Source organism: Zosterops lateralis, assembly GCF_965231275.1.
Source record: "Zosterops lateralis genome assembly, chromosome: 5".
Taxonomy (NCBI): domain Eukaryota; kingdom Metazoa; phylum Chordata; class Aves; order Passeriformes; family Zosteropidae; genus Zosterops; species Zosterops lateralis.
In genome coordinates, this window is record NC_139766.1 from 25547686 (window position 1) to 25574498 (window position 26813).

At 35.2% G+C, this 26813-nt stretch overlaps 1 protein-coding gene across 1 annotated transcript in view; it reads right to left on the reverse strand.

Annotated features, from left to right (window-relative positions):
* Window positions 1-5206: 5206 nt before the first annotated feature.
* The window catches only part of GABRA2 (gamma-aminobutyric acid type A receptor subunit alpha2), a 71190-nt gene continuing 49583 nt past the window's right edge, over window positions 5207-26813 (reverse strand). The window contains exons 5-10 of the mRNA XM_083861513.1: window positions 24667-24887; window positions 22224-22306; window positions 19136-19279; window positions 18191-18343; window positions 9620-9822; window positions 5207-5623 (exon numbers count right to left, since the gene is read on the reverse strand). Coding sequence (XP_083717639.1) covers window positions 5315-5623; window positions 9620-9822; window positions 18191-18343; window positions 19136-19279; window positions 22224-22306; window positions 24667-24887 — 1113 coding nt within the window. The 3' untranslated portion in view covers window positions 5207-5314. The remainder of the gene's footprint in view (window positions 5624-9619; window positions 9823-18190; window positions 18344-19135; window positions 19280-22223; window positions 22307-24666; window positions 24888-26813) is intronic.

The following is a 26813-nucleotide window of genomic DNA, read 5'->3' on the forward strand; positions in this document are numbered from 1 at the left end:
TGTCATGCCTTCAAAATGTATCCTCTATCAATAAGATATAATCACAGACTCCAAAAACACAAGTTAAAAGATTCACCTAGAGAGATCTGAATCTAGAAAATTAAGTGGTTTAAAATAGAGGGAAAAAAAAAAAACATTTTAAGTTATTAACATATGCCACGTATTATAACAATGTTTTGAGCCTCTAACTTCTACTACTAAAGACTTAAACTCCCTCACTGATTCTCAGATGGCTGTAATTAATAACTGGATTCAGAAAATAATTAAAAGTTCTTTTTGTTAGGGAGTTTGGGTCATCTACAGAAATGAGGTGGAGGTTTCCTTGACTAAAAAGAAAAAAAAACCAAACAACTATTAAAGGGATGTAACTTGAATTTATATTGCACTCTAAAAGCATTCTAGAAGGAAGTTCACCATTGCTGGGATGAGATAGAAGGAATCCCAACACTACTTTATAAAGAACCATTCACTTTACTCAAGGCTGAAGGGTGATCTGACTTTTACATAATTTCACATAATTATTTTAGCATTTTAATGTGTGTAAGAGAAAAACTTTATATGTGATATGAAATTATACCACACTCAGAGCATCTATTTAGGTATGTTTAGATATTTTTACAATTGTCAAAGTCTGTGTTTTTTAAATGAAGCTATTTAACTTACTGGGTTTATTTTAAAATATTTTCTTCCTCTACTTTAAAACTCAATGCATGGCTTTATAAATTTTAGCATTATGTGTCTGCACATAATTGGGCATGGATGATGATAGCTTCAAATCCACACTGAAATAATCTTTCATACAAATTTGTTAGGAGCGGTAACGTTCAGCAGCATAGACTTCATCTATTTTGTGAAGATCAAGGCAAAACCTGTGCACTACTAAGCTTTCAGGGTAAGAATGAGAGGTATGGAGGATGAGTGCTGACTCTCTGTGCTTAAAGCGAAAGACATGCTTTTTATGAAAAGAAAGTGTAGAATTAACAAAATTCTACTTAATTTCTGAAGCCTCTTTTCTCCTTCCATCTAAGATGCTCCAAACAGCAGGAGACATGCAGCACTGCATGGTTTGTTTTCACAAAGCAGTCAGTAGAGGCCTCTCACTTTCAAAGGCACAATTCATGTTCCTCAAGTTCAGTAGAATTATACAAGTATTTCTATTTTATGTGCTCTGTGTACTGTCCCACAACTTACTTGTGGCAATGAAGGCTCAGAACTGAAGTAAAAATACATATCACCTCCCTCAGTGACTTCTTCCTCAATTATCTCACATTCCACTGCCATGGTAACAAATCCGTTTGTGTGCTCTCTTTTCTCCTTTCCTCTGTCATACATTCCTACCTCCTCCCTGCTGTTTCTGGTTGATTTCATGCAGACAGTTTTTGGTCATTTTTGAAAAGTCTCATCACCCTGTACATTATCTATAACCACTGGGAAGGGAAGGTGATTCAGTAGGGCTCCTGTTCAGTCTCTAGATGCTCTTTCTTGTGACTATACAGGCAAATTGGCTCCTTATTTTAGAATAATGTTCAATGGTATGAGTAGTCTCCCAAACTAAAACTCACATCTCAGAATGCCTACCATAACATTTTTTTAAAAGATGCTCAACAATGCAGCAGTTACAAGTTGAATTTGCTCACATATGACAGGTGTTTTACTTAGCCACAGCATAACTGAGAAGTTTCAAAGCTACTCTTCTGTCATGAAGTCTCCAGCAAACAACTCTGGCTGGTAAACTATGCTGATCTCTATTTTTCATACCGATTTATAAATTACTGTTAAATTAACTGACACATGCATCCAGAAGTATGTGCCCCAGTACTACACTGGAAGCCTATTTCATAAACCTCATTTAGAATTACTGTAATTCCAATTTAACTTTACCACAGTATTTTATCTTTGTATTTATTTTATTTTTTCCAAAGTTATAAAATATGACACACTGACTCAAGGATAATGGGAGAAGTAAATTAGATTAATATGTCAACCAAAAAATTCACTGGCAGATTCCATGTGCAGGTCCTTGATAGAGAAGTGACTTGTATTTTCTCACCCATACTCCCCACTTCAAGTATTTAAGACCTGCAAGATTTACCTAAATTATAGGTAACCTCTACATATTTGGCATACATATTTGTGACAAAAACTTAAAATTCCAGACACACATTCTATACTAAATGAAATGAGATAGATTCCTTCTAAATTAAAATAAGGCCTAACTCTTGTATTCTGGTATTCCTTGCACGATGCTCCCATTCACTTAAATCTTTACATTTATATTCACTTAGCCAGTGGTAGTCTTAGAAATTTGCAACTTATGTGTACCCAGTTGGGCCACTGTAAGTGTTTCAGCAGTGAAACAGTATACCTCTTCTTCCCATAGAAGGAGATTGTTTTAATGTAGACCAACTAACTACAGTTTCTGGAGCACACCCATTTAAAAGCCTTGCTGATGCCCACAAAAACTGCATGTAAATATTTAAAATATTTTGGATTTTTTTTCACTGAGTTTATATAGTATGCCTACTTTTCTATATAAGTGGGCAATAAATGTAACTTTGCCAGGTGATAAACACCTTTTTTCTACCAACTCGAACAAGTGTAGAGAAAAGGGTCAGTGAATGAAAAAGTAGTTGTAACCAATAAAAGTGGTAGCAGCAGGGCTGACTAACATAAGACAGCATCGGGCTTCTTGTGCAAAATGAAGATATGCTTTTTTGGGTGCAGCTCTGAGTTATCCAGATGTTATTTTCCAGAAAGTCTTGTTGGAGAAGACTTTACCATTAAAACCTTTGAGGAGGTCCCATTCTTAGATAAGGATGCAAAATCCTTCCTTATAAGGTAATTCAACATGACTGAGCAGACTCATATTTGGCATGGGGAGAGTTCTGACTATACAGTGTGTGGAGAAATGCACAACAGTTTCAACACTGTGAAGGGTTTGAGTACCTGGGATGTAGCCAAGGGTGAAACATAAACCTCTTGTTTCTCATACCAGGGTCAGGTAGGGTTTGGAGAGTCCCTAGATCTTGCTGACATAAACAGAAGGTAAGAACTCTCATTAGGTCACAGGAAGGAGACCTCAGTCACAGAAAACATAATCGAGCTATTCAAGTTCAAGAGCATTTTAGCAGGGGCCTCCATTAAACTATACAGTCAGAGCCCTTTGCCAAAAACAGAGCTAAAAGTGAAGGGATTTTTCTACAGTCCTAATATTTACAATTATTTGTACATATGTACATATTTATATATTTATTCATACCTGGACAATGTGATGTTGAAGGGAAAATCTATAATTTACAAATGAAACATTTTAAAAATGTATGCTTATACCATGAAAAAACCCTTTTTTTTATTGCTTGCCTTCTAACCTTTTGTTCATAATCACACTATTGCACACATCTCCATATTACATGGAAGATCTACATTTACATATAAATATATATGAAAATAAGGATATTTTTATTTTAATGTTCTGAGTAAAGTGCGCATTTTTAAGCTACTGTTGATGAGAAATGTTTAGTCTGACAGTTTAATTAGAGTGAATTCAAGGGATACACACCTTGTCCATGCTTCTCCCTTTCTTCTAAAGCCTACTAAATGTCTGAAGTCAACTCTGTCTTAACTATTAATTCTATTTATAATATGCATTTGTGACCTTGGCATCTATACTGTCACGCAAAGTACAAAACAGAATCACATCAAAAGCAAAGAAAAAGCAAGAAAATAAAACAGCAAAAGAAAGAGATGTTTCTCTTTGTTGTTTTTAGCACACTTCCATGTCTTAAGATACTCTTTTATTTGATTTTAGAAATATTTGTACAACTTTTTTTTTTTAAACTCTGAACATATCTATTTTATGCACTATACTCAAGTTACTGTACAAAACTGCAATAAATGACACTATACGACTACATATGTCTCTACTAGAAGACATCATCATAAAGGTGTATCTTTTTTAAAGGTCAACTAATAACTGCTAATGTATGTGTGAATCAAAATATTTTTGATTGGCCAAGTATACTAAAATCTAAATACAGTACACAATTATTATCTATGCTACGATTTACCAGGCTTTTAGGGGCATAAAGAATCTTTGCAAAGGCTCAGAAGAAAAACAGTTTTACTGATAGTATTAAATGTTCTTATAAAATTGCCAATGGCAGATCCAATTTTGTTATATTTGTGTATATGAAATACAGTTGATGCCTACTGATGATGCATGACCTTTTATTAAAAAAATAACATTCAAATCTTAGCAAAATCATTTCTAGTATACAAAGTTGTTGTAAAGTTATGTCAGTGAAATGTAAAGTTGCAATTTACAAAAGCAGCAGTAAATTTTATTATATGGACATATTCCTGAACTTAAATCATGGTTCTTATTTCCCTTTGAAAACAGTGCTTCCTGGGACAAATACAGGTAAATATTTTAATTTCAGGCTTTAGGAATGCAAAGAAAAACCAAAAAAAAAAAAAAAAAAAAGTATATTATATTACTGATTAACTTAAACCTGAAAAAATTCTGAGTGATTCTATAAATCTGAAAATAATTTAATTAAGAACAAAATCTAAAATAATAACAAAAAAATCCAGCTTTGCTGAACCAGACAATCCATCTTAGTAATATCAAATAAGTAAAACAGCGAAAAATAAGCATCTCACTAGCAGAAGTTGGTTGATACTGAATTTGATTAACCGTTTTCCCTGAAATCAATTCGATGAATTTATTAACAACTTCCAAGAGGAAAGAAGTAAGAAACTTGTAGGTTTTGCCATATAGTAGTGTTCAATACCTCTTCAATCTAACTTGTATCCAGAATGTTTGTGAAGAGCAGAACTGTATGACCTCCGTACTCTGTTATGTACATGGGTACTGCTATTGTATGAAACAATTACACCTTTTTAAAAAAATCACTTTTTTAAATGACAATTTCTTTCACTAAAGTAGAATTAGTTACTTTATAGAAAAATATTTTAACTTTAAATTAAAAAAATACTGCTCCTAAATAATTATGTAGGATCACATCTTCATCTCATTGTACGGAGAGAATATAATTCTGTATATTTGAATCCTAGTTTAACAGAAGTCCCCTGGGTTTAACTTTTAAAGAGCTGGCTGTATATGCCATGGGTGCTATCTTTTTACAGACCCATGAATTAACACTGTGTCCCTCCTTTGGAGACACACAGAGAAGACATTTATATACACACTGTACATAATGGTTCACAGATTAGCAGTTATTAGTCGGACTGTACATAGCGAACAACCTATCTGATTAGAATGATGCTTGAAGTCCTCAGTGCAAGTCAGCTTTTAGGTTGATGGTGCAAAGCCAAGTAAGACAGGCTCCCTGTTTAAATATGTAGCCCAATACACTAAATTAAAAGTACCAAATAAGACTGGAAACACTATTCTAGACATTCTGTCAATTTTACTAACGCTGTTGAATGTCTTCTTTGCTTCTTGTGGCTTCGCTTCTGGTTTTGCCTTGTTGGGTTCTGCAGTTGTAGCACTCTTGGAGATGGTTGGTAGCACTGAGTCCTTGGTAATATTTGGAGCATAGTTGGCAACAGCCACTGCATAGGCATTGTTTTTCTTAATGACAGATGCTTTTTCTTTTTTCTATTGGAAGACAGCAGGAAGTTAAATATTTCATGTGTATTTGCCAGAACACAGTTAATAAAACAGAATTTCAAAAGTAAAAGAAACAAGTGAGCATATTAAAAAGAATACCGTGCCAATAAATTCAGATATAAAGAAAGACATTTCCAATCTATTCAAAGAGAAGGTGAGGTGACATAAGATTGCTCTTGCACCATCAAATGTCCTACTGAAGTTATGTGAGGAAGTCTCTGTTACTGTGATGGTAAGCATAACTGGAAAAGAGTTGGCTTTTCTGTAGTGGCTTTGCATCTATCTCATCACAACAGAATTGCAAGTTCTTTACAATGTTTTCTGTGAAGATTACCTGACATTGTAGTAAAATTAAAATTAGGCCACCTTTCTCACTTAAAACTAGCATGACTATTATTTGGGCATGTCACAACAATAAATAAATTAATTTCAGTTAAGAGTATACATTTTTTAGAGACTCTGGAGACATGTGTTTACACATATATATACATAGATACACAGACAGAGAGGTCAGGAAGAGATTGCAATTAAATTAAAAAGGAATCCTGACTGATAGTTTTAGAACTGAGCTGAGATTTAGCCCTAGAACTATTTGGGTTTTTATCAATTATTGGTTTAAAAAAATGCATAACAATGACAGAAACAGGACTAAGAATATAAAAAACAGCAGAAGATAAAGAGAGTGGGATGGAATTAATTTAATGAAGCTCAGAAAAGGGCAATTTAAGTCCTGCACCTGGGGAGGAATAAGCTATGCACCAGTGCTGGTTGAGGCCAACCTTTCTAACCAGGGTTAGAAAACAGATTTGTAGAAAAAAGCCCAGAGGGTCCAGGTGGCCACCAAATTGAACACAAGCCAGCAATGAGCCCTCAAAGGCCAACAGCCTTCTGGCCTGCATTACAGAGTGTTGCCAGCCAAGGGAAGTGATCATCTCCCTCAACTCAGCTCTGGTGAGGCACATCTGGAGTGCTGGATCCAGTTCTGTGCTTCCCAGTTCAAGAGACATGGACATAATGAAACTAGCCTAGTGAAGGACCATGGAGATAATTTAAAGCCTGAAGCATCCAAAACACAAAAGGCCAAGAGAGCTGGGGCTATTCAGCCTGGAAAAGAGGATGCTCAGGGGGGAGTCTTATCAATGTATGTAAATATCTGAGAATAAAGAAGATTAGACTTTTCCCAGTGAAATCCAGTGGAAGGATAAGGGGCAATGAGCACAAAATGAAATACAGAATATTCCACTAAAGTATTAAACAACCTCCAAGTTTTACTATGAGCATGACCTAGCACTGGCACAGGTTACCTAGAGAGGTTGTGGAACCTTCATCTTCAAAGATACTAAAAAAATATCTGGACCCTGAGCAACCATCCCTAGCTGACCCTGCTTGCACTAGGGAAGATAAATTTAAAGATCCCCAGAGGGCAATTCCAGCTTCACCAATTCTGTGTTGTTATGGGATTGTGTATGCTTTCAAAGGGCTAAAGTTCAGCCAGGGGCAGTTCAATGGAGAGTCCATGTGCACACATGGGCACAGGGGTGTATAGGGAATGAACACAGGCTTGGGGTTTTAGACCAATACATAGGTTCACAGACTAGTTCTGCAATAAGACTGTAATGCTGTAAATCGATCCAGTGCTTTGCAGCAACCTCAGACTAAGGAATTTCTAATAACCTACAGGAAAGAATGGAAGGCAGTTTCTCTGGAAGGAAGCAATACATATTATTTACATATATATAAATATAGCATATATCATTCATATATAAAACATAATACAATAATATAATTAATTCAAAATATATGTACATAATTTAAAGACAAGCAAATAAATATTAGATTTAGTCCATCTCTTCCTAAAAATACAGAATTAAGCAGATGAAGAAATAGTTAACTTCTGGATCATATAAGAAATGATCAGTTGTTGAACTGGCTTGTTTTGATTTTTAATCTAATGGAAGTGGAAGTGACACAAGTAAGGGAATTCTTGTGACATTTCTCATATAGGTGCATTTCAATTTTTTACTTCCACTGAGAGTCATCTATTCCATTTCTAATTCTGGTTTTAAAATTAATCCAATTTGATACTTATCTTGGCCACCTAAAAATCTTGCTATGATCTTCATGGTTAGATGTTGGGCCCAAAATATCTTGTCTTAGAAGATGATGTCACATACAAAGAGAATCTGGGAATCAGTTGGGATTTCAGCCTTGTTCCTTATTGACTGGAGTGTGAAAAATAGTTGATCAAATATGTGGATTTTTCCTGCACCTGCTTTCTTGTGAGGCCAATTCCATGTCAACAGCACTTAGAGAAGAATTTCCATATAATGTGAACAGACAACTGTCACTGAGGAAACATATTTCATTTTAATTGGTGAAAAGTAAGCCTGGTTTTAGGTGTACAGATGCATTCAGCTAAAAAAAGAGCAAATTACCAAATCATATTATGAGAGGAACCCTTTAATTCATCTGTAAGTCCTTCCCTTCAGACACAATAGTGTGTTTTTAAAAGGCATCTGTAATACCATTAATGAGACCTGCATAATAAAGATGAACCATATTTTTGTATGAGAAACTATGACTATGTTAAAAGCTTATCTTTTTGTTAAGTCAGTTTGAGGAAAGTAGAGAACTGGACACATGGATGGTACATGAATCTTAGAATGTAATGGATACTATTGTCACTCCTAGGGAAGGAATACTGCTTAGCTGTTAAACAGTTGCCACTCCTAAGATCATGAGACAACACCCTCATACTTTAAAGGAAAAACCAAAGAATGATCAGAGAGTTTATAAGGGCTCCCTACATTATTACAATGCCCGGGAAATGTGCCAGTCTGAAAAGCTTCGCTCATGACACACTGATAAACTTGCCCTGATTTACCTCTAGCAGGAGGTAACAGATCCTGAAGTTATGGCTAGTCCACGCCCTTCCAGAAGTCCCAGGGAATTATGAAGAACAAAAATTTCTTCTCATTCTCTTTTACTATTAACTGAGCATTTTGCTTCTTTATGCATCCAAAATGATGAGAAATCAGTTAATGAAACCTGCTTCACATTTACTGTAATCATATAGGAAGCAAATAAAATTCTATCCTATTTTAAGAAGAATCACAGAAATCTGTGTCTTTTTCTGAAGAAATCTATTTTCACTGGTAAAATCAAGGACTGAAATAGGAAAAAAGGATAAAATGTATTTTCAGCCAAAACAAGTGAGCTTTAATAGCTGCTCTGTATTATTACAATTCTAAATTGCAAATAACACAAATTTAGGTGTGTCACCAGCTCATTCTGTTTGTGAAATGAGAAATTCTATCAGGTTAAGACTTCGTTCCATCACAGATATACCATTAAAAAGACCAGAAAATTAAGGCATGACTATGTTTCTGTGTACTCAAAGCATCAATACATCACAGGTGAAGAATTTTGGACATCTGCTATCTAAAGTAGTTTTAAAATTGATGTCTAGTTATCATTAGGGATAAGTTTCAGAGTACTGGAAGTGTTCAGAAGTTCTAGATTTTGTTATTCACAGTACTTACATATATGGATATTAATTCGTTTTTCTAAACCTTACATACCCTGAAAATTAATATACATTATATATTTCTGTATTTTTTCTTATTTCCAACTCATTTGAATTAAAAAATAAATAAGTGATCAACCAATATAATCTGGATTAAATTTTATGAATAACCAGATAAATAGTTGTATCTTAGGAGTCAAAAAACAAGAGAGACAGTTCCCAAAATAAAAAAATAATGTTCTTGATAACTAATTCTGGATTAGTGACACCAAATGAGATTAGTTACATAAGAGCAGATATGTTTGTGTTCAGGACAGAGAATACATCTACATTCTTTTGACCTAAAGCTTTTATATATATATATATTTATATATACATATATACACACATATACAAACAATTTATTAGAGCTGGTTTAGGTAATTGACTGGAAATAGGACTATGTCCTTAGGACTTACCTTATCATTCACTACACTTTTTCCATCCCAGGCCCATCCTCGTTTTGTGAAATAATTTACAGTTGCAAATTCAATTAATGCAGAGAATACAAATGCATAACAAACAGCAATAAACCAATCCATAGCTGTTGCATATGCTACTTTTGGGAGTGAATTTCGAGCACTGATGCTTAGTGTTGTCATTGTCAACACAGTTGTTACTCCTGCAAGGGGACACAAAAACAGAAAATCAACAATTTCACTTGCATTTTGAATGTTAGTCAAAATAAACGAAAAATATTATGGTATGTTTTTGAAATACAATGCAATTTTTTTTTCTAAGTTGGTGACAAATATTGCTAGAATTATATTAAATACTTTCTGCAGTTTTCTTTGAAGTAAGTTCAGTTCAATTTCTTGTCTAAACTTCCCTTTTTGTGCTGATGACTTTACTTACAGAAAATATTTTTTTTAACCTATCAGGGCAGGATAGGTTATTGTAAGGAACAAAATCAACAATTTCTTCCCAGATACATAACATTTAGCAACATTACAGTAATAATGATTAATAGGTTAATGTTTGGTAGCTGGCTTCTCTACAGTGGCTGCAGGTCTGGGACCCATATTTACTGAAATTACCACACAAATACACTTTTGTTATGAGATTTTCTTTTTTTATAGTAGCTGTCTTACTAACCATTCAGTGACATGGCTGAAGACATAAACAGAGTAAGTTCTCATTCAGGTAACTTGGATTGTTTTCTAGAAGAGCATTGATTTGAAGTGACAGATTATTATAACTGCATTATGTGTCAGAAAACAGAGTTTCTGTCCCCTGGTGACACAGGAGGACTGTGCATTCACTGTGGCAGTTACTAAAGAACTTTGCAGTACTTTTTACATAATGAGGACCCAGAAAAAATATCCCTCCCAAAGAAATCAGGAAGAAGAGACATGGGAGGAAGAGAAGAACTTTTTTCTGAATCAGATTTAGCAAGCAGAAATCCACAGCCATAAATACAGTCTCCATTCCTTAAGTAAATCAGTTCTCCCACCTCAGGCTGAATCACACTTAGGCAAACTGAACTATTCCCTTTGTGGCACACCATTAAGTATGTCTTCAGAATTAAAAGCAACACAAAGTGATATACTTAGCACAGATCAGCAAACCTACACTTCACTATGACAGGCAAAGGAGATGCCATGGCAGAAATATTAGTAACAGCACATCACAGCTTCAACAAATACACACTCATAAAATTGTTGTAGGAGGCTTCCCAAGAGAAAGTAAAGTCACTCTCCCTAAGCCAGACCTTCTGCTGTCAGCAATCTGTCACCTGGGTTCTGGAGGATCGACTTAGCTAAGATTTTCCTCCTGCTACAAGAGAAGAAGCAATTTTACCCACTGTGTGAAAGAGAAGAGAGGCAGCAATTGCATCTACTGAGACCTCCTCAGACGTCACAATTTTCATCCCTCCCTGGAGTAAAGAATCTCCATCTCTGAAGGTGCTACAAAGGGTGACAGAGCAAAGCTAAGTGGATTCAGCCTCAGCGCTTTCAAAGCTTTGTGCAGCAGCAAAAACAACACACAGAAGCATCCTGCTGAGTCACACAGTATCCAGAGCTTAGCAAACATAAATCTCTAATTGCTGTTTTTCAGCCTCCATAAATTAAAGAAGTGGATTTGGTCTGGAATCAGCCATGACACTGTTGGCATCTATTAGCCTATACAATGAAAAGGAAGCAGCTTTCATACACTACCATATGAAAATCAGTAGACAAAATATATTTTGTAAAGAACTTGGTCCCTCCTAACACTTACAGAACATATGGCTTAATTATTTTCAGCACCTCAGGGAAAAGACAGCCTATCTTACATTTAAAATTATCACATGAAAATTTTAACTCAAGTTCTGAGCTGCAGATAAATCATTATAATTATACAGAAGTATCAGTAAAGTGAATGTTTCTCAGATATAAGGTGACCTTATCCACATGTAAATATATACAGTTGCTAAGGTAGTGCTCAGTTTAAATCCCACTTTATAGAATAAATTAATCTTCTGGAAACCACACTGACTTCATCAGAAATCTGATTTAAGATTTACTGCTGACCTTTCCTAGTCTCAGTTAAAACATTGTGAACTTAAATTCTGTTATCTCATGTTGCCACTTGACAATTTCTCTAAAAAGTTCAGCAAGTTGCACCACTTTGTGACCCAAATGCTAATCAAGCAGCACGCTGTCAGACCATTGCCAACATACTTTCATTTACTCCTTCACTCTACAAATTCAGTGATGTTTAAGCTACCACAGTCATTTAACTTGAATTGAATGGGAAAAAATTGGATAGAAAATTTAATCTGTAATATCTTTCAGTTTAGGATTCTCTAGTCCTTTTATATTGCTATTATTCATCAGAGAAAAGACATATGATTTTGCACATTATAGTTAATTTGAAAAATCAGTTTTATCAAGTCTTCTTTATGAAAAAGGACTGAATGGAAATGACCTGTCTCCTTGACACTGCTAAACCTGAGAGGATTGAAAAGTTATTAATGTGGAAGAACACGGTCCACTTGTAAAACAAAACTCATTTATTTCACAACGATTTAACTTAAAACCCCACAACCCATACATTGATCAGAACAAAACTGTTCCTCATTGCTTACTCAATTCATAACACTGGTGATCTAAAATTGGTATAAAAAACAGCAAGTAGATTGTAGCCCCTACAGTGAAGTAGTAAAAAAAATATTTAAAAGGCTATGTAAAGACTGCATGATATTTCACTATGATGTAGAAAAAAACTATAGTTTACATATAGGTCAAAAATCTTTCTTCTTTAGCCCAGCACCCAGCAGAGGTGGTAGCTGAATTGATGCCAGAAGAAACAGTCATGTATTATTTTGTAAGGGACCATGAGTAGTTACTAATTTGTCTTTGAAAAAGGTCCAAAAAATAAACCATTGACATTTCCTTTCTCCAAAGAAGACCAAGCATTTTTAACTTAACAGAAAACTTAACAGAAAACATCCTTAAAAGGTTTGTTCTCAGCAGTGCATGCCTACAAAGCTAAATATCTTCTATCACTACAGGTTTATCCATTCCAGCCAAGACTGGAGCTATTTGATTGCCTGGGATGGTTTTTTGGATTTTTTTTTTTTTAATGGTGCTGCTTTTGAAATAGCATTTGCTTACTGGAAAGAGAAAATCCATCTCCAGAGCTGCAAATTCAACACTTTTGACCAGCACTAGACATCTATCTCTGGAAAATACCAGCTCTGTTATGCTTATAACAGTGAAAGAGGTAACCTGAAAAGCTAAAAATGTCTAACTATTAACACAGAGTGGAAGTTGGAGGAGCTAACACATACATATTAAAGGTAAAATCTGTCATATGACTACTTTATGCCCACATTTATGCAAAAAAGTCAGGGTATCCCTTGACAGGGACAAATTTTTAGACCCTAATTTCACCTCTTGTGTATTAGCTGATTTTTCTAATTCGAAGAGACTTTAGTCAACTAAACATATCCTAGCCTTTTATGCCAGAATGTGGACATTTCCTTTGAAAGGGAAAGGCCTAATTAGTGAGTTACCAAAGGACAGTTCTGTAATAAAGAAGTACAGTACCTTTGCAAATACTTTGTACAATTTTTTTTAAATGTGCTCTATTTCCTGTAAATTCAGGCTACTCCTCCCACTATTTTATCCTTTCTTCACAGAAATTTGCAAAGTTACACATAATGGTTGAAAAACATATCACAAAAAAGATCAATTTTTTTTTTTTTTTTTTAATTTAGGAAATTAATTTCACTGTTCTATTTTTTTAAACAGCAATTGCAAATGTGTTTTGGTAATTAGATATCCCAACCTGGTCCAAAAGCCAAAGAGATTCATAAACCCAAATAGATTCTTAAATCTGTATAACAGCAAAAACAAAAGACTGTTGACCATTTCAGAGATACAGATTATTATTTCACTTTATCATTCCAAGACTGAATAGTTAGAAGTGTACACAAAAGCTTAAAAATTCTGTACGTAGCATGATATTAAAGTACTGCACCATAACATTTGGCTACATAGTATGTTGTTTGCTTTAATTTACTCAATGTATATGTGGTACTAGAGAATGCAATACAAAAGGAGTGTACCAGCAGGTAAGTCTGAATAACCACTGAGAGAAAGATTACAGAAAATAGCTCAAGCACTCTGTCTACCCTTTTTTAGAAGAACAACACAAACCAGCCTTTTTAAATAGCTTGAGAGGCAAGAACCTATTTCCAGAAAAGCTGGATTCAATCAATTGGATTCAAGTTGGGTAAGCTACATATCCATATGGTGAAGGTACCATGCTGCTTCACTGTATCAATACTGAGCAATGGAACAAAATTTCCCATTGAGCAACAGACAAGCTTATTCCCAAAACTGAACGGCATGTGCTATTTACCCCAACTCCAGGAAAAGTTGCATGCCATTATGACACTGCTGGAATATGAACTAATGTCTTCACACATCTCTAAGCTGAGGAGATGTATTTGTTTGCAGCCAGCTCAGTCTCTTACTCAGGGCTAGTTTTCCACTACCCACTGCCTATCACTATATTATTATATCTACATTTAGAAGAAATTCTCTATTAAGAAATTAAAAACAGAAATGTGTAAGTGGTGGTATGTCTCTAAAGGCACAAAAGATAATCTGCAACATATGAAAGGAGAGAAGGATAAAGACAATTGAGATTTTTTTTCAATGAAATGGGAAAAGATACTTTGTATCTATAGAATTGCTCAAAAGGATGGGTCTCTATTATTCAATTCCCATGTGAAAATAATCAGAGAACAAATCTGAACTTTTCTTGGGTTCCTCTTTCTGTAGTGCCACAAATAAAAAGTTGTTATGAATTTGCTTGGGAAGGTTTTGGTAGTGGGGGGCTACAGCAGTGCTGCCTTTGAGGAGCTTCCCCCACACCTGAGAGATCCAAAGCCAGCCAGCTCCAAGAGGGACCCACCAATGCTGGCCAAGGCCAAGCCTAAGGACAACACTGGCCTTGCCTCTGGGATGACATATTTAAGATGGAGAAAGAATTATATTGAGCAGAAGCAACTGCAGCCAGAGAAGACAAGTGAGAATATGTGATCTAAACAGCTCTGCAGACACTCAGGTCAGTGGAGAGGGAGAGGGAAGAGGTGCTCCAGACACCAGAGACGAGTTCCCCCTGCAGCCTGTGGTCAAAACCATGGTGAAGCAGCTGTGCCCCTGCAGCCCACAGAGAGGTCCATGGTGGAGCAGTGACTGACCTCCAGCCCATGGAGGACCTCACAAAAGAAGAGGTGAATGCCTGGAGGAGGCTTTGACACTATGGAAAATCTGTGCTGGAGCTTCCAGCAGGACCTGCAGCTCCACAGGGGACCCATCCTGGAGCAGTCTGTTCCGGAAGGACTGCACCCCATGGAAAGGACCCACATCAAGAACAAGTAAAAACAGACACAGGAACACAGAGTAATAATAAAATTATCACAGTGAACTGACAAAAGAATATAGCTATGTCAATTAAAAAAATCTTCATCTTCAACAATATAATAAATAAGACTAATTTTTGTTCTTTCCTGCTTCAGTTATAAAGAATATATACATAACTCCATTTATTTTATCATTCTTATTGATACTCTGTGTGAGTTAAAATATAGATAACAGTAGCACTAAGAAAACCAATTTTTGATTTTCTGTCACCTGCATCTAATGCTACTATTCAAATACATGTAATGCTCCTAAATGCTATGACTCATTAAAAATGAAGCAAGAATCCAATAAGCTGCACAAGATTAGTTTTTCTAATAGTGTTGACACTAAATGCATAACAATAAACACATTACTAAATTAAACAGATTGTAATCTTACACTAAATGAAGACATTATGAACCAGTCTTATTCTCTTTCATTAAGAATGCAATCAGATTTATCTGCTAGAGAAAACACATTCAAGACTTATTTAATCAACGATGACAAAAGTTTCTTCTTCCAACAATTTAAAGCAAAGTTGAAGCAATATAACATTAGGCCATAATTCATTTGGGGTAGCATAGGTCAACAATATTAAATACATGCCATAAAGAAAAGGGATTAAAGAGCTCAACTTTAAAGTAAGCCTCATTATACCAACTCTTAATGTTAACCTAGAACTTGAAACCACATTGCAAAAGAATAGAAAGGGAAAACTTCTTTCACCCATAAATAACACATGCTAAGTGGTGCTTTGAATAATGAGAGGTTATGTTTCTTTGAAAGGAACAGTATTCCAGTAGTTCGTCCTCAGCTCTCAAGGTCATTGTAATAATTTTTTCATTGATTTTCATTGTTTTTCAAAAACACTTTGTCAAAACCAGTAACTTCTCTTTAATTATATTTTAATATTGATATATTTAATATACAAAGCAAAGAGGGGTATCTATCGAGTGACTACCCCATATAAAAACCAAAATTAAGTATGATCAATGAAAGTGTAACAGAATATCCCCTACAGTTTTTATATCCCATGCTGAATGTAGTTTGTTTAATTAACGTAACTGTAGTATGGGCTTCTTTTGTCACTGGACAAAAGGATGGAGTCCACTTCAAAGTATCACCCAGATGAAACCTTGAGTGTACCAGCCTGGCTCTAACTGACAAGAATATTTAAGTACAGTCAAAAATCACTAAAGAGCAATAGACGAACTTTGTTATGAAATTCTAACTAACTGCACATTTTTGTAACACACTCAGGCAATAGACCAGTGGGTATCCAGAAATTCCAGTGACAACTGCTGCCACTAGGTATGGAGAAAGACTGGGAGATCCACTTGAGGCTGTGTATTTAGAGAGCCCATTGGCAGCTTATGCTGACAACCTCATCTAGAGAGTAAAAGAATATTGTGAAATAGCTCCTAAAAGAAAATCCAACCCAATCCAATGAAAAAGGCTAAGCCTGAGCAGTAAATGCTGCATGCTAAGGTTTCTCCAACAGGCAGAGCCTGGATGTGTCATGTTTCCCTGGGTTCAGGGTGCCAATCTATGTTGGCCTGGAGGGGAGAGAGCCCTGAGTGGCACACAGGGTGCATGTCTGTGAGGCAGGAATAAAATATTGGCATAAAACTGCTATGTCTGCAATAAACTCATTGTTTTTAGCGAACAGATTCCAGGTTCTGTATGACTGAGTGGTGTGATTCTGTTCATGTGGCCTCCCTATGCACTTCCCTCAAGACATCCTGAAGCAGGACACTTCACTATCCATGTTCTACTAAACCCTGGGAGAGTAGAGCCGCAGGGTGCCATGCAGATACTACATATTCTAAAAAAACCCCATAAATTAAACAGAAAATAAATCAAGAACAAGAAGTGTGCAGAAAAGGGCACATTGCAGGAAAATTATCCCAGGGCCTTATTATGGTTGGGCCTTGTTAACACTGACACAGTAACAGAAAGTGCATTTTAGGAAGAGCAGATGTGACACTTTTTTTGGAGATACCAGTCATGCTGTCCTAAATGTATTGGAGTGGATAGAGAAAAGGGCAACAACAGAGATATAGAAGAATTTGACAGTGTACTTACAAGGCTGGAAAACAGGAGTGTACATTTTCATAACCAAAAATGGATAAATTCACAGAAGATTTTGAAGAAAGACAAAAAAACCCTGCCTGACAGCTGCCTGGAAAACCATGGTAGAATTCTGGTCCCACTGAAACCACTGACCTATTTCATCTGACTTCAATAAGGCTCATATTCAAACCTGCAATTTTCACAATGCTTTGTGTGGCATGTTATCTACCAGGCGCAACAGTAAATGCTTTGTTGTGCATCATACTTAATATGCATTTGAGTTTGGCCTATTTTTTGAAGAGTACATGGTGTTTACTGATGACTAATCACAGAATTTTATGCAGCATTTTTGATGGCTGAGTCCACATGGACATTAATTTTATTGTGCTAATCTCTTTTTCTTTAAAAGCAAACAAACTAAATGAACTTTGCTTTGCAAAAAAGAAAGACATCTATTACTTTGAGAAACACCATTTTATTGCTCTGCTGAACCTGTCTGCTGCCTCACAGTAGTCTCCAATTTGAATTACCAAAAAAGTGTTGCCCAAAACCCTAGAATAGGTTTTTTTTAAAGAACTTCAGCTTGAAATTTTGACACAAATAATCCAACAAATTCAAATTTAATTTGCCTAACTTACAAATAAATTTAGAAATTTGCTTATCTACCAAGTACAAGAATATTTGGATAATACCAAGATAAGATATTTCAGAAATCATCAAAGCTTACTAAATTTACTTTTTAAATAGAAAAATTATCATCTTTTTCTATTCTGTGATTTATTTTTTCCATTTAAAAGAGTCAAGGATATATGAGGACAGTTTGCTTGCATGTACTAATATCCAAAATCTTTGGGATTCTCAGGAGATGCATAAGCTGCAGTTGAAAGCTGTTTGGACTAGAAATCATATCGCATTCCACAAATGCTTTGACTTGAATGAAAAAGGCCTTTACTTCAGTAGTACTTCCTAGCATCTTCAGCTATTGCAAACAGAGCTAATGCTACTCAGTATACTCACCAAAGACTGTCCTGGCAGGTACAGATTCTCTGTTCAGCCAGAATGACACTTGAGACAGAATGACAGTCATGATACAGGGGAGGTAAGTCTGAATGACAAAATAACCAATTTTTCTCTTCAAGTGAAAATGAGCCGTCATTACTGTATATTCACCTAGATGTCACAAATAAAATACAATGAAACAGAAGGTTACCATCTTAAGAAAGTCAATTTCTTGGATAAGAGAAAGTTTGCTATATTTATAGGAAACAAATATTCTAGGGTTGTATTGTACCAAGGTATTTTGTAATAGAAAGCATCCTATAGAATATAAGAAAGACTCTGAGTACAGGTATTTCTTATTCCCACTGTATTCCATGAAAGATGCATGTTAAGGAAATTTCAGGAACACCTGTATGCACTGAGAAGTACTTCAGCCTTGAAGGCTTCTGCTCATAAGCAACTCCCTGCATTCACACAAAAGGTCTCTGAGAACTTAATCACGGTTAGAAAGCAGTCATGGGGATCCATCACAGCCCAGCACATGCAGGAAACCAGTCTAGAGTCTAGTAGAATACTAGAATAGCCAGTGTTTAATGTTAAAAACATGATGGAAGGGAAGCATGGTTGAAATCTGTCTGCTTTACCATTTAATAGAAAAAATCTATGTCATTTACAATGTGAAATTTAACAAATATCCCAACCCTGGGTTACAAATGTTAGAATTTAACATGGACCTCCAGACAGCATTTTAAAAAAGTTACTGAGGACAAGTTCACCTCTGCTATCACCAGTCAATTATCATTTGAAAGAATCAGTGAGGTGCTGTTTTGTGTTACTTGTACAATACATGCCTAACAGATGATATTTTGCAACATTCTTTTTCAGAAGCTTTTAACACCACCTGGAATATAGTTTTCACTTCCCTTCCCAACTCTATTTTTCTTCAAAATATCTTTTACTAACCTGTACTTGACTTAACTGTCTCTTTTCCAATTGTTTGGCCTAAAAGATCGTACTGATTCAGTCTTGAGCCATCTGGCGCCACTTGCACTGAATCTGAAGCATTATAAGTCCAAATGTATGTCACTTCAGAAGTTGTGTATGCATCTGAAAAACAAGGTAAAATATTTTGTCAACAATTTAAATTAAACAGCATCCCTCAAAACTCAGAGAATTACAAGAGCTACTTATTTTTCAAATAAAAATTCATCCCAAAAATTTAAAATTATGTGGTAAAAAATATCTTTGGCTGTTTAAAATAACTCTACTGTAAAGTAACTGCCTATTGCAGCATGGGAACAGGGCACTCGTGATCTTATTAACCACAATTTATTTCTATTAAACTACAAAAAAATCTCTTCTACACTGTTAGAAGACTTGCCAGAGATTAGATATTATATGGATCCCACAATTTGTGATAAGGCAGATGAAAAGAAGGACAATTTGCAAGATTTAGGACACAAAATATGTTTAAAAATTCACTCCTGTATCATTCTGACCTTCTATTGTCTCCAGTCTCAACTTTGGGGATGTTTCACAAGAATTTTATTATAAGTTGAAATCCAGACTTAAATATGGGAAGCCAGCAGAGACAACACTCCGGTACCTTGTCCCACCTACCCTCTTAAATCTCACTAGTTGCCATTATTTTGGGGGACACACTGACATTAAACAGGTCGCTCTCTCAGTGCATTCATGATCACACATACATTTAGTCTGGTCTCTCAAAATAGACTACTGTGAAAGCAAATTAACACTGTATTTTAAACAGCACTAAGGCCTCTCCAGTAAGAAAGAAAGAAAGAAAAAAAAAAGAGTACATCCTGAAAGTTTTCCAGTCTAACATCCTATTAAAAAATGGAATATCAAAGTAAAAGAGTTAACAACTGATGGAAGAAGTTGTGTGTTCATTTTGATTGACTGAGACAAGTACATTTTAAATCTTACACCATAATTGCCGTGCAATTAAAAAGTAAAGCATCATTACTGTTGGTCTGCAAACAGTTGCACTTGAGAAATCTCTAGAGGCTCAGAAAGTAGCTTCTTCATGCAGCAAGCCATAAATTGCACAACTAACAAAATCTAGCAGGTGGGTAGCAAGTAGAGATTTTTAGCACTTCCCATCTATTCTTCCAGCTTTCCACAAAAATATCTCTGCTTTAATGCAAACCAGCAGTATGGCAAATTGTTGATTTGTCTGCATTCTCTTCACTGTCAGCTAGACTTTTTGAAAAGAATAAAGAAAAGCAATCTATTAAGCTTCTCCCATACATTCAGTTTGGCTTTTCTGTTATGTATAAAAAGAGACATGCATACATGCTGATGATCCTCCTAGCAACGTAAGATTAGCAGGATATGAAGAGCTGTGACAAATATACACCACTGGCAAACTTGACTTAGTTAAACCAAAATCCTCAGGATTCCTGCTCATTTTCACCACTATTCATCATTCATATTCTATCCCAGAATAAAAGCTGAAAAATGCACAGTTCTCTAGAAATGAGTCCTAGGTAAAGAAATAAAATGTGTGTGAAGCCATTCAAAATGAACAGAGATCAGAGCCCCCTGAATGTGCCAACAGGCTGGAGCACAGGTGACTTTGAGGGAATTGAAGGACATTTTTTTTTAAACCACATTGCTCACATTTAGAATTCCTCTCAATATTAGAAAATCATAGGCAGAAAAAAAAAATTGCAAGCTGGTAAGAAAAACAAACAATCAAGACTAAAAAAAGACCAAAAAGGAGGTAATTCACAGAAGTCTAATATGCCTAGTCATAAGGGTTTTCAGCCTAAAATGGGTAATGAAGAAAGTAGCCTTTTGGCCTGAGTAGGAGTTTCATTATTACAGGAGTTTTCAAGTTGTTTTGAGGCTACATATGAGTCTTTTTTTCTGCAATACCTTATAAATCCAACATGCCTTGCTGGGCACACATATGTAAATATTATTAGTGAGGAGCCGATTTTGGCTAACATCTCTGGTGTTAGTTACTTAGGCTGCATTGTGTATTACAAATATAATATTGAGGGGGCAGGAAAAGGCTCCATGATGCAAATAGTATTCATTCTAATGACCTTTTATCTCCATAGCTAAGATTTCCTTCAAGTGTGGAAACATCCTCAGAAGTGCAGGCTTTATTTAATTTGCTACAAACTCCAAGGAAAAGGCATATTGGATTACAATGGAGAGAGTGTGCACAGTGGCACAGTGCTGTGACAAGCATCACAGGGTTAATGATGTCCTTAGCAGAAGCATATCCCCTGTTTTGTATTCTGTGATTGCTACAGTTATTGTAAAGTCAGTCAGAATTTATAGGTTTAAACTTGTTTCCTAAAAAACCCAATTTCTTTTCCTGGGCCCAGCAGAGAATTCAGGCTGCAGCCAGACAAAAAAACAAAAAAACAAAAAAAAAAACAAAAAAAAAAAAAAAAAAAAAAAAAAAAAACAAAAAAAAAAAAAAAAAAAAAAAGCTTTAGTGTACAAAATTCAGGAAATATATTAAGAAGAATGGCTGTAATCTAAGAAAGTGAAATAATGCTGCTGTTAAAAAATACTAAGGTCAAATTCCACCTATCTGTAACATGCAGATGCACTAAAGAATAATTTTTTTTTATCACATAATGCCTTCCTTGAATAAGAACATTAAACATATCATTAACAATAAGAGAAGCTACGTTGTTGTGATAAATTTAAAAAACCCTCTCACTGAAGTTTTGTATTTGCTCTTTGTTAACACTACACAGGCTACATGCATCCAGTTCTATGTTCATCAGTATGATTTGCACACACTGCAGTGAAAGCAGACCAGTGTAGTGATGATCAGGTGCAGGGTGTTTATTGTTAACTGGAGTAATGAAAACTTTAAAATACACTAGAAGACACAATACCTGAATGGAGGAAAAAGATTTTGATGTGTCAGGGCACAATTTTTTTTTTTTAAAGTCCCATCTTGTGGTTTACATTTCTCATGTATCAATTTACTGAAACAAAATTATGCTGAGAAATGTTAGATATTCACAACCAAAGGCTGTATTTCACATTATATACTTACAGCTGCCAAATTTCAGCGGGCATGAGTGAGCATCCATGGGGAAGTCCTCCAAGTGCATTGGGCATTCAGCTTGGACTGTAAGCCTAAAAGGCAAAAGACCTCTATGCATTTAAGCCATTTAGCAGAACAAGAAAATCAGTTCCACAGAAATGAACAGAGTTCATGCCGATTTAGTAGACTGAATTGAAATTTTATATTAAACTAACGAGAATTTAAATCAGCTTTTACTTCTTCTGTTTTATGTGTTCCTTTTAAAGGCATTTACTTATCACATCAAGAACCTGTAAAAGCTGATCTCAAAATTATGAACAAAGGCCATTTAAAGAAAAATACAAATTAAGTAATGCCAGGTTATTAAGAACAATAACTTTCTTTTCATAATATTCTGAGGTACATGTGTGCCAATACAGCTCTTAAAGGCTCATTAAAAAGGCACCTAAAATACAATTAACTTGCCAAAGAACCGTACTCCAGTCTTCAATATTTAATTTTTTACAGTTTGAATGGAAGATACAGAGAAAAAATATTTGTTCTTTCAAGATTGCTGCTGTTCATTCTCTATGTTACTAGTGACTATTCTTTATGTAGTGTCACAATATGTTAACAAAGCATCTAATTTTGCTCATTTGATGAGAAAAATCCAGCAATATGCCAATATCATATATGGGGATTAGTACAATAAAAATAATTTTAAACAATTTGAAGAAAGCTTTTCACAGACTTCCCCATTATTTTTAATTAAAAGAAAAGAAAAACAAAAAAAAAAAACAAAAAAAAAAAAAAACAAACACCCTATGTTTCTTCTTATTATCCTGTAAGTCTTCTCTGGGTAAAGATGTTTTCTGTATTTTTTCTGCCTTTTCTTCCTCTTCATCAAGTCCCAAACACCAGTTACATCCTTCTGTGCTCCCAGTGGTTCCTAGTCATTGCATTCTCTGCTATTTTCTCCCAGCCTTCCACCAAAAAATATTCCATATTTCTACTCCTTCACTCCCCAGAAATGTTTATCTGAATTCCAGGGGCACCAAGAGAGAAGAATCAGCAAAGAGCTGAAGGCAAAGGAAAGAACTGCATGAGCCTCTGATGTAAATCACACAATTCTTTTATGTAGACACAATAAAAATAGCTGTCTAAAATCTAGGCAAAACAGTTAGATCAGAGGACACAATAATCCCATACCCTGAGAACCAACAAAGTAACGAAAATGCTCAGTTAATTAAAATTAACCTGAGCCAGCTTATACTTCATAATGGTTTCAAACAGTATTTCCTATTATTTATAGTATATGATTATTGTTATTCCCTGTGGAAGAAGAGAATTTCAGTCAGCTTATACAGATAATTCTCAAATATTGATTTGAGCCAAAGCGAAAATACAACACAGGGGGTCTCAATTTACTCAATTTACTTCAAGCAAACTTTTCTGAATGTCTCCAACCACTGCATCATCCAATATCATTAGCAGTCTATCCACCAACACTCAGTACTTTAAGGGTTTCAGAGCTGTGTAGTAAAACTGGGTTTCAGGGATGCTGGCATGGCCACACGTAAAAAGTACCACAGTACATGTTAAAGTACCACAGTGCACGTTAACTTTGAAGCTCATGTTTTCTTTAGGCTGAGGATTTTAAGTCGACATCCACAACAACTTCAATTTATTAAGCATTTTCCAAAAAAAGAAAAAATCTAAGTCAGGTGCTTCTAGAAATTTGGATAAAAATTTCAAAAAAATTCACATAGGTAATATTATTGCCAAAAGAGTTTCCAAATAAGAAACTGGTCTCATAAAAATGCCACTAATATCTGTGTATACAGGATTTTTTATAATTTTTCGTATTCTATTCTATAAGCAAATTTATTACATTTTACTACCTAAATATTTATCTTAGCTACAAATGATGCACAAGATGAAAAAAATCAAAATTCTAAGGTAAATATTTTAATTAGATATAAAGAAATCGTAATTACAGAGCAAGACATATTTTCACTTTAGCTCTTGCTGGAAAGACTTTGAGACCTTATAACCTCTTTATTCTTGCTCTATTTTTTTATTGCTCCTGATCTTAATAAAAATTTTGCTTAGGAGCTCACATATTCAGTACAATGGCTGCAGTAACAGGCTAAATTCCTACACTATTTTAATCATTCTAAGACAGAGTTGGTAAACTATCTGAAGGTCAAATAACTTTATTCAGGTTTTCAATATCTTCAATACGTTACAAAAATATGAAAACTGAGGCACACAAAGGAAACCTCGTCTAACACATTATCAGCCAAGAGACTTTAAATAGAACTGGAAACAAAACATAGATTTTTCTAGCTTTATTTCTGCTTAGAGAGAAATAAAACAAAGGAGAGCTCTCCTAAAACCTGATTTAATTGCTCAAATTAAAAAAAATCAGACCAAGAAATAGCTTGAGTAGAGAAGTGATGAACAGACGTACCTCATGGTGTACAAGAGTGTCCCATCGTCCTGAATTCGGAGAAGCTTGTTTGGCATCGTCATGTTATGAGCCACTGACTTCTTCCCATTGTGAAAAAATGTATCTGGGGTCCAGATTTTGCTGGCCATTAGGTTGTTCAGTCGAAGAATGTTCATTGGGCCTTTAAATTTTAATCTCTCATCCTTCCATCGCTGACGGAAGAAAACATCTATTGTGTACTCCTGTAATGGAATAAAGGTATGCATTTTTTTGACACAAAGAAACACTAATCTGCTTTCTGAGAACAAAAATAGAAAAGCTTTGTTTGCAAAATTCCCTTGGTAAAATTGTAAAGGGGGAACAATCCTCACTGAGAATAATAAACAGGAAAGCAATGTATTAAGAATGTGACGTTCTTCTTCATGATTGCTAGCTGTTGTTTTTCTATTGAACTCTTTTAATATTTAGATTTCTGTTTCTGATATACAAAGTATCTATGGCATGGCTAATTTCAGTAAGCACAGTAGGAAAGTAAGGAAGGTAAGGAAAAATGCACAGGAAGACATTTAAATAGTTCTTTCAATATCTTCTGCTGTAGAGTAACCCAGCATCCTAAGAGCATGAAGGATGGCTGAACTTGGAATTAAGGAAACAAGGCAACCCATAAAGGGTAAAGTATATACAAGCAGAATGATATTAGATTTTTCCAAAGAGAGATGTAAGGCTCTGTAGTGGTGTGGATTTTATGAACAAAAGCACATAGGTAGGAAACAACAGCTGATGATTAACAGGTGACACACACTGCCTGGTGAACCTTACTCTGATGCCTACTCCTGGGAAGGCAGTACAGTTGGGAAAAAAAGGATGTGAGCAAAAAGAGACTGATGACGTAGACCCGATGCCTGTGTCAACCAGTGCTTAGTATCCCATCTGGTGGGTTTTGTTGATGTTTAGTTGGTTGCTGGCTGGGGTTTAACCACAACACAAACAAACAAAAAACTGATTAAACACTGAAAACTGTAAATTCATCAGCTATCTTCAAAATGGAAGTGTAAATGGATTTAGTGTTTTGCTTCTGTCAGCACAGCATATAAATTGGAAACAGGAGAGCTTAAAAACTATGTTGGAAGCAAACTACATTCGGCATATTGGCAAATGCTACCCTGGTGCAATTTTGTTTTGTTGGACAGGTGGAAAATGTGGTCTCATGACTTCAAAATATTAGTATGCTGCAACAGTCTGTACTACTGCAATTGCTCTGCATAAATCATTTTCAAGTAAACTACTTTGAATGGACAAGGCCTGATAAAATTTAACCAACATAAAATTTTCATGGGATTTCAATATAAAAATGACTTCAAGGAACTTATCAACCTCTATAATTTTCTGCTGGTTCCCTTGTGTGCTGATTAATAAGGCTTAAGGTCCTTCTCCACCAATCAAACAGTGATACAAAGGGAGTGCTGACTGTAGAGAGACAAGTGGCAGCTCTCTTCAGCTCCTTTGGCCTGTGAGCCAAAGGGCCTTGAGGACCTTTTCCAGGTCAGGGCCAGAGGCTAAGGAGAGCATGAGGAACAAAGAAAAGAGAATTTTGTTACGTGGAGGAGCATGACAGAGGCAGAAGAGAAAGCAGTTCTCTTTAGGAACAGAGACAAATGCAAAGAGATATTTTGGAAATTATGGATAAACTAACCTGAGAAAAACCAGCTCAGTTTTTTAGCTATACCAAGAGGTCGTTCATTAATGTAATAAAATTTTGTCATTTTTCTAACTAACATTTTAAATGTTCAAAATATTATTAAATAAAACTAGTATGACAGTACACTGAAAATTAATTTGCTTGGTTTTCTTTAATCCCATTTTTTACTATCCCAAATAATATACCATTAAATATGTTTAATACAAAATTATGAACCTCTAAAACATGTATTTCTTTGCTATTATACTTGATTTTGTTCAGTACCTCATCACTGCAAGAGACACTGCCTCAGAACAAGTGGTTTGCTCACTCTCTATGATAGATCACATTTAATTGTCTCCTTTTATTTGCTGACTTATATGTTGTTTTATGTGTTAAATATCATGTGACTTAAAATCCCATTTACAAATAACAAGTTACCTGTCAGTTCAGTTGCAGACCAGGGAAAGTGACAAAAAGCATAATATCA